The 7996-nt window shown below is 43.4% G+C and overlaps 1 protein-coding gene across 1 annotated transcript; it reads left to right on the forward strand.

The window, feature by feature from the left end:
- Positions 1-1282: 1282 nt before the first annotated feature.
- Positions 1283-2218, forward strand: LOC116544011 (olfactory receptor 1L6-like). Its single transcript, XM_032270088.1, has one exon. The coding sequence runs from the start codon at positions 1283-1285 to the stop codon at positions 2216-2218; it is 936 nt and encodes a 311-aa protein (XP_032125979.1).
- Positions 2219-7996: the final 5778 nt, after the last annotated feature.

Below are 7996 nucleotides of genomic sequence, written 5' to 3' on the forward strand. Positions count from 1 at the left end.
GTCAGTGAAATGTCCAAATCCAGTCTGCCACCTGCTTTGTAAATAAAGTTTTATTGGAACAGAGCTGTGGCCATTCATTTACTTTTTCTTAATGGCTGCTTTTGCACTACAACTTCAGAGCTGAGCTGTTGCAACAAGGACCATATGGATCACAAGCATAAAATATTAACTATATGATTCTTTACCAAAAAAAAGCTTGTCAATTCCTGAACAAGCACATAATGTGTGGTCAACAAATAAGTGGCAAACGCAGTAAGGTGCTTTATGAAGAAATTTAGACTGGTATTCAAATGGCCTGGGTCTGAATTCTGCTTCTATTTGTTTAAACAAAAAATGATGATTAAGTAGATAGATGATAGATAGATGGAAGAAGATAGATGGATAGATGATAGATAGACAGTAGAGATTGATAGAAGATAGATAGATACACAGATACTAGGTAGAGGACTTTGAGTGCTTATTATATGCCAGATACGGTGCTAAGTATTTTAAACTTTTTCACTGTATCTCACAACTGTTAAGAACAAATAGTTCCTCTTCAAAAGGTTTCAGTTTCTAGTTCTTCTTTCTATTCTAAGAAGTAATCTTACCCATTCATCTCTCAGCCTTCATCTCTGCTGTGCGTAAACACGCCAAAGCATTTCCCGTCACTCAAAAGCCTACCCTTGCCCCACTGATGAGGTCAACAGTGGCAAATCAGAATTAGCCTAGATTGTGCAGTCTGAACTCAGCCCACGGGGGAAGACACAGGAACAGGGTCTGCGTTAAGTATAAAAACTGGTGTTCTTCTTTGTTCTAGGTGTTCTCCCTTGCATGCAGGAGATGCCCTTCTATAGAAGTAAATTGCCTTGCTGAGAAAACTTTTGCCTAAGTGTTAGTTCCACTTTGCAGCACCGAGCATTTTACTTGTAACACAACCAATTCTGGGGTAGCTACTAATATTTTCCTCATTAAAGAAGAAACTGAGGCTAAGAGAGGTCGCAATACCTTTGTGGTACAGCCAGGATTCAAAGCAGGTCTGACCTACACCAAAGCTTGAGAGTTACCCACTATGCTAGAACACTCTTCTGAGATTGTTTCTTCATAAAATTACGATTATTAGATGAGCAACATGATTTTCAATACATTTTGGCAAGAAGAAATTTATATATCAAAATCCACAAACATATGTATTAAAATGTATATGTGGAACCACAACATGCAGGAAGTCTACCCAGAGTTCCAGAATTTTGGCCGGCTGCCTCCTCTCTCCCCTCAGCATTCCCACCTGTCAGTGCACTCCATGGCACCGACCAACTTCACCTCTGCCCCGGTGTTCCTCCTCCTCGGCCTCGTGGATGGAACAGATGCCCACCTGCTGCTGTTCCTGCTCTTCCTTGGTGTCTACCTGCTCAACGCCCTGGGCAACCTAAGCATGGTGGTGCTGGTGAGGTCTGACAGGGCCCTCCAATCCCCTATGTATTACTTCTTGGGGCACCTGAGCCTCGTGGACTTCGGCTTTGCCACTGTCACAGTCCCCAGGCTGCTGGTCATCCTGCTCCATCCGGGCCAGGCTGTGTCCTTCCAGGCGTGCTTTGCCCAGATGTACTTCTTCGTGGCTCTGGGCATCACCGAGAGCTACCTCCTGGCGGCCATGTCTTATGACCGCGCGGTGGCGGTATGTCAACCCCTCCGCTACGTCGCGCTGATGACGCCACGACGCTGCGCCATGCTGGTGTGTGCGTCCTGGGCTGTGGCACACCTGCATTCACTGCTGCACACACTGCTCCTCTCCACGCTCTCCTACCCCCGTGCTGCCCCCGTGCGCCACTTCTTCTGTGACATGACGGTGATGCTGAGCTTGGCGACCTCGGACACCTCCACTGCGGAGATGGCCATCTTTTCCGAGGGCCTGGCCGTGGTGGTGGCCCCGCTGCTCCTGGTGACCCTCTCATATGTGCATATCCTGGTCATGGTGCTCGGTGTGTGCTCCGCCGGGGGTCGGCTCCGCACCTTCTCCACCTGCGGGACCCACCTGGTGGTGGTGGCACTTTTCTTTGGCTCTGTCCTCTCTGTGTATTTCCGGCCATCGTCTGCCTACTCAGCCCGCTACGACCGCCTGGCAAGTGTGGTCTATGCGGTCGTCACGCCGACCTTGAATCCTTTCATCTACGGCCTTCGGAACAAAGAAGTCAAGGGTGCCCTGAAAAGGGGGCTCAGATGGAGGGCTGCACCCTAGGAGGTGTGACGGCAAATCTGGCTCACTGGCGTTTCATTTTAACAATTTTGGCTTTTGGCTTTCCAAAGCACTATTCATTTCCATCTGCCCTGCCTTATTTCTTGTTAAATAAAGAAATTAGACCTGAAGTAAACATGACTAAGTGTTCACTGTAGTGACAGATAATAGTAGGTTAGATTCGTCTCTGTGTGGTCTGAATGTGTGAGTTAGAGTCTACTTTTAAATTTAGGAAAAATGAAAAGACAGCAACTGAATGTAGGGAAGTCATTTGAAAAGAAAGAGAGGAGAGAGATCCAAGATGGCCAACTAGGAGCAGCTCAGGATTGCAGCTCCCAGTGAAAGCGCAGAGAGTGAGTGGACGCCACTTTTCCAGACGGATTTTTGTTGCCCACGGACCAGGAGATTCCCAGGCAGAGGAGCCCCACGGGTCGCCAGCGCGACTCTTTTGGCTGGCGCGCCATGCCCTTTTGGTTGGCATTTGGAGTTCTGGGAAGGCAGAGTCGCCCATTTAGCTGATTGAAGAGGAGACTGAAACAGGGAGCCAGGCCTGAGGATTCCCGGGCAAAAAGCGCCACGAATCTCAGCGCCGCTGTTTCAGCCGGCACAGTGGGTCACCGCACGAGAAATATCATAGATCCCAGGGCCTTTAAAAAAAAAAAGGCTCAGGCCTGTAATCCCAGCACTTTGGGACTCCGAGGTGGGTGGATCACGAGGTCAAGAGATCGAGACCATCCTGGTCAACATGGTGAAACCCCGTCTCTACTAAAAATACAAAAAATCAGCTGGGCATGGTGGCGCGTGCCTGTAATCCCAGCTACTCAGGAGGCTGAGGCAGGAGAATTGCCTGAACCCAGGAGGCGGAGGTTGCAGTGAGCCGACATCGCGCCATTGCACTCCAGCCTGGGTAACGAGAGAGAAACTCCGTCTCAAAAAAAAAAAAAAAAAAAAAAGGCTCTGAGGCAGAGAACCAGGTGATCAGGCTCAGCTGGTTCCACCCCCACAAAAAAACAGCAATTGGAAGGGCTGTGGGTTGAGAGTTTCACAGCAAGCACAGCTGAATCTGGGAAGGTCCAGCTCTGTGGGGAAGGAGTGTCTGCCAAAGGAAAACAAACAGAAATAACTTCATCACAAGCTGGGCATCCACTCAGAGACCCAATTTGAAAGTCTGCAACTATAAAGACGACAGGTGGTTAAATTCACAAAGTTGGGAAGCAACCAGTGCAAAAAGGCTGAAAATACCTGAAATCAGAACGCCTCTCCTTCTACAAGGGATCACAACTCCTCACCAGCAAAGGAACAAAGCTGGATGGAGAATCAGTGTGATGAATTGACAGAATTAGGCTTCAGAAGGTGGATAATAAGAAACGTCTGTGAGTTAAAACAACATGTTCTAACCCAACATAAAGAAACTAAGAACTTTGAAAAAATGTTTGACGAAATGCTAATGAGAATAGACAATTTAGAGATGAATATAAGTGAATTGATGGAGCTGAAAAATACAACACAAGAACTTCACAAAGTATGCACAAGTTTAAACAGTCAAATTGACCAAGCAGAAGAAAGGATATCGGAGGTCAAAGATCAACTCAATGAAATAAAACGAGAAGACAAGATTAGAGAAAAAAGGGTAAAAAGGAATGAGCAAAGTCTCCAAGAAATATGGGACTATGTGAAAAGACCTAATCTACGTTTGAGAGGTGTACCTGAATGTGATGAAGAGAATCAACCCAAGCTGGAAAATACGCTTCAGGATATTATTCAGGAAAACGTTCCCAACCTAGCAAGGCAGGCCAATATTCAACTCCAGGCAATGCAGAGAACACCACAAAGATATTCCTCAAGAAGAGCAACCCCAAGGCACATAATCGTCAGATTCACCAGGGTTGAAATGAAGGAGAAAATGCCAAGGGCAGCCAGAGAGAAAGGTCAAGTTACTCACAAAGGGAAGCCCATCAGACTCACAGCAGATCTCTCAGCAGAAACCCTACAAGCCAGAGGAGAGTGGGGGCCAATATTCAACATCCTTAAAGAAAAGAACTTTCAACCCAGAATTTCATATCCAGCCAAACTAAGCTTCATAAGCGAAGGAAAAATAAAATTTTTTGTCAGCAAGCAAGTACTCAGAGATTTCATCACCACCAGGCCTGCTTTACAAGACCTTCTGAAAGAAGCACTACATATAGAAAGGAACAACCAGTATCAGCCATTCTAAAAACATACCAAAAGGTAAAGAGCATCAACATAATGAAGAATCTGCATCAACTAATGGGTAAAACAGCCAGCTAGCATTAAATGGCAGTATTAAATTCACACATATCAATATTAACCCTAAATTTAAATGGACTAAATGCCCCAATCAAAAGACACAGATAGGAAAATTGGATAAAAATCCAAAACCCATCGGTGTGCTGTATCCAGACCCATCTCACATGCAAGGATACACAAAGGCTCAAAATAAAGGGATAGAGGAAGATTTACTAACCAAATGGAGAGGAAAAAAAAAAAAGCAGGAGCTGTAATTCTCGTCTCTGGTAAAATGGACTTTAAAGCAACAAAGATCAAAAGAGACAAAGAAGGACATTACATAATGGTAAAACGATCAATGCAACAAGAAGAGCTAAGGATCCTAAATATATACGCACCCAAACGGGAGCACCCAGATACATAAGGCAGGTTCTTAATGACTTAGAAAGAGACTTAGACTCCCATACAACAATAGCGGGAGACTTTAACACTCCATCATCAATATTAGACAGAAAATTAACAAGCATATCCAGGATTTGCACTCAGACCTGGAACAAGCAAACCTAATAGACATTTACAGAACTCTCCACCTCAAATCCACAGAATATACATTCTTCTCAGCACCACATCACATCTACTCTATAAGTGGCCACATAATTGGAAGTAAATCACTCCTCAGTAACTGTATAGCATTTCACAGGTTTAAATGAAATATTGGTGGGCTGCTTGTTTGTTATCTTCCTCCCTTATTCCTTCCCGTCTCCATTGTCAAGCACAATTATTGGCATAAAAGAGGTTTTTAGTACCCATTTTTAGACTGCATTCCAGCCTGGGCAATAGAGCAAGACTCCCGTTCTCTCTCCTTCTTTCTCTTTCTCTTTCTCTTTCTTTCTCTCTTTCTTTCTTTTCTTTTCTTCTTTCTTTCTATTCTTTTCTTCTTTCTTTCTTTTTCTTTCTTTCTTTATTTCTTTCCTTCTTTCTTTCTTAAAAAAAAAAAAAAGAAATGAAATGACCTGTTATAACTGATCAAAAAGCCTCAGAATATTCTTTGTTTATATTTACTATGCCCAAACCTATCGGAAACCCCTTCAGCAATTGGACTGGAAGCCAAAATAAATAAATAAATAAATAAATAAGAGAAAAAAGAAAAGAAATGAAACGAAGAAGGAAGAGTTTGACTAGCAGCAATCTGGTGGGTAGACAGGAAGCTTGAGAAGCAGTGGAGGAATTTTTTTTTTTTTTTAAGACAGTGTCTCACTCTATTGTCCCGTCTGGAGTGCAGTGGCCTGATCTCCACTCACTACCACCTCCGCCTCCCCAGTTCAAGTAATTCTCCTGCCTCAGTTTCCTGAGTAGGCAGGTTTGCAGGCGCCCACCACCACACCCAGCTAATTGTTTTGTATTTTTTAAATTTAAATTTAATTTTAATTTTAATTTTTTAATTTATTTTATTGCGTTTTAGGTTTTGGGGTACATGTGAAGAACACGCAAGATTGCTGCGTAGGCACACACGTGGCAGTGTGATCTGCTGCCTTCCTCTCCATCACCCACATCTAGCACTTCTCCCCATGCTATCTCATCTGAACTCCCCTCCCCCGGCTGTCCCTCCCCTATTTCCCCCCAACAGACCCCAGTGTGTAGTGCTCCCCTCCTGTGTCCATGTGTTCGCATTGTTCAACACCCGCCTATGAGTGAGAACATGCAGTGTTGGATTTTCTGCTCTTGTGTCAGTTTGCTGAGAATGATGGTTTCCAGGTTCATCCATGTCCCTACAAAGGACACGAATTCATCGTTTTTTATGGCTGCATAATATTCCATGGTGTATATGTGCCACATTTTCCCTGTCCAGTCTATCATTGATGGGCATTTGGGTTGGTTCCAGTCTTTGCTATTGTAAACAGTGCTGCAATGAACATTCGTGTGCACATGTCCTTATAGTAGAACGATTCACTCTCACCACTCCTATTCAATATAGTGCTGGAAGTTCTAGCCAGAGCAATCAGGCAAGAAAAAGAAATAAAGGGTAGTCAAATAGGAAAGGAGGAAGTCAAATTGTCTCTATTTGCAGACGACATGATTGTATATCTAGAAGACCCCATCGTCAGCCCAAAATCTCCTGAAACTGATAAGCAACTTGAGCAAAGTCTCAGGATACAAAATCAATGTGCAGAAATCACAAGCATTCCTATACACCAATAACAGACTTAAAGAGAGCCAAATCAAGAACGAACTGCCATTCACGATTGCCACAGAGAGAATAAAATACCTGGGAATACAACTAACAAGGAAAGTAAAGGACCTCCTCAAGGAGAACTACAAACCACTGCTCAACGAAATCAGAGAGGACACAAACAGATGGAGAAACATTCCATGTTCATGGTTAGGAAGAATCAATATCGTGAAAATGGCCATATTGCCCAAAGTAATTTACAGATTCAACGCTATCCCCACCAAGCTACCAATGACCTTCTTCACAGAACTGGAAAAAAAACACCTTAAACTTCATATAGAACCAAAAGAGAGCCCACATAGCCAAGTCAATTCTAAGCAAGAAGAACAAAGCGGGAGGCATCACACTACCGGACTTCAAACTATACTGCAAGGCTACAGTAATCAAAACAGTATGGTACTGGTACCAAAACAGAGATATAGACCAATGGAACAGAACAGAGGCCTCGAAGGCAACACAACATATCTATAACCGTCTGATCTTTGAGAGACCTGACAAAAACAAGCAATGGGGAAAGGATTCCCTGTTTAATAAATGGTGTTGGGAAAGCTGGCTAGCCATGTGCAGAAAGCAGAAACTGGACCCCTTCCTGACACCTTACACTAAAAGTAACTCCAGAAGGATAAAAGACTTAAACATAAGACCTAACACCATAAAAACCCTAGAAGAAAATCTAGATAAAACCATTCAGGACATAGGCGTAGGCAAGGACTTCATGACCAAAACACCAAAAGCATTGACAGCAAAAGCCAAAATAGACAAATGGGACCTAATCAAACTCCACAGCTTCTGCACGGCAAAAGAAACAGTCATCAGAGTGAATTGGCAACCAACAGAATGGGAAAAAATTTTTACAGTTTACCCATCTGACAAAGGGCTGATATCCAGAATTTACAAAGAACTAAAACAGATTTACAAGAAAAAAACAAACAAGCCCATTCAAAAGTGGGCAAAGGATATGAACAGATACTTTACAAAAGAAGACATACATGAGGCCAACAAACATATGAAAAAATGCTCATCATCACTGGTCATCAGAGAAATGCAAATACAAACTACATTGAGATACCATCTCACACCAGTTAGAATGGCGATCATTAAAAAATCTGGAGACAACAGATGCTGGAGAGGATGTGGAGAAATAGGAACACTTTTACACTGTTGGTGGGAGTGTAAATTAGTTCAACCATTGTGAAAGACAGTGTGGCGATTCCTCAGGGACCTAGGAATAGAAATTCCATTTGACCCAGCAATCCCGTCACTGGGTATATATCCAAAGGATTATAAATTGTTTTGTATTTTCT

This window comes from Sapajus apella, unplaced genomic scaffold (assembly GCF_009761245.1).
Source record: "Sapajus apella isolate SASKATOON/1434 unplaced genomic scaffold, GSC_monkey_1.0 scaffold202, whole genome shotgun sequence".
Classification (NCBI taxonomy): domain Eukaryota; kingdom Metazoa; phylum Chordata; class Mammalia; order Primates; family Cebidae; genus Sapajus; species Sapajus apella.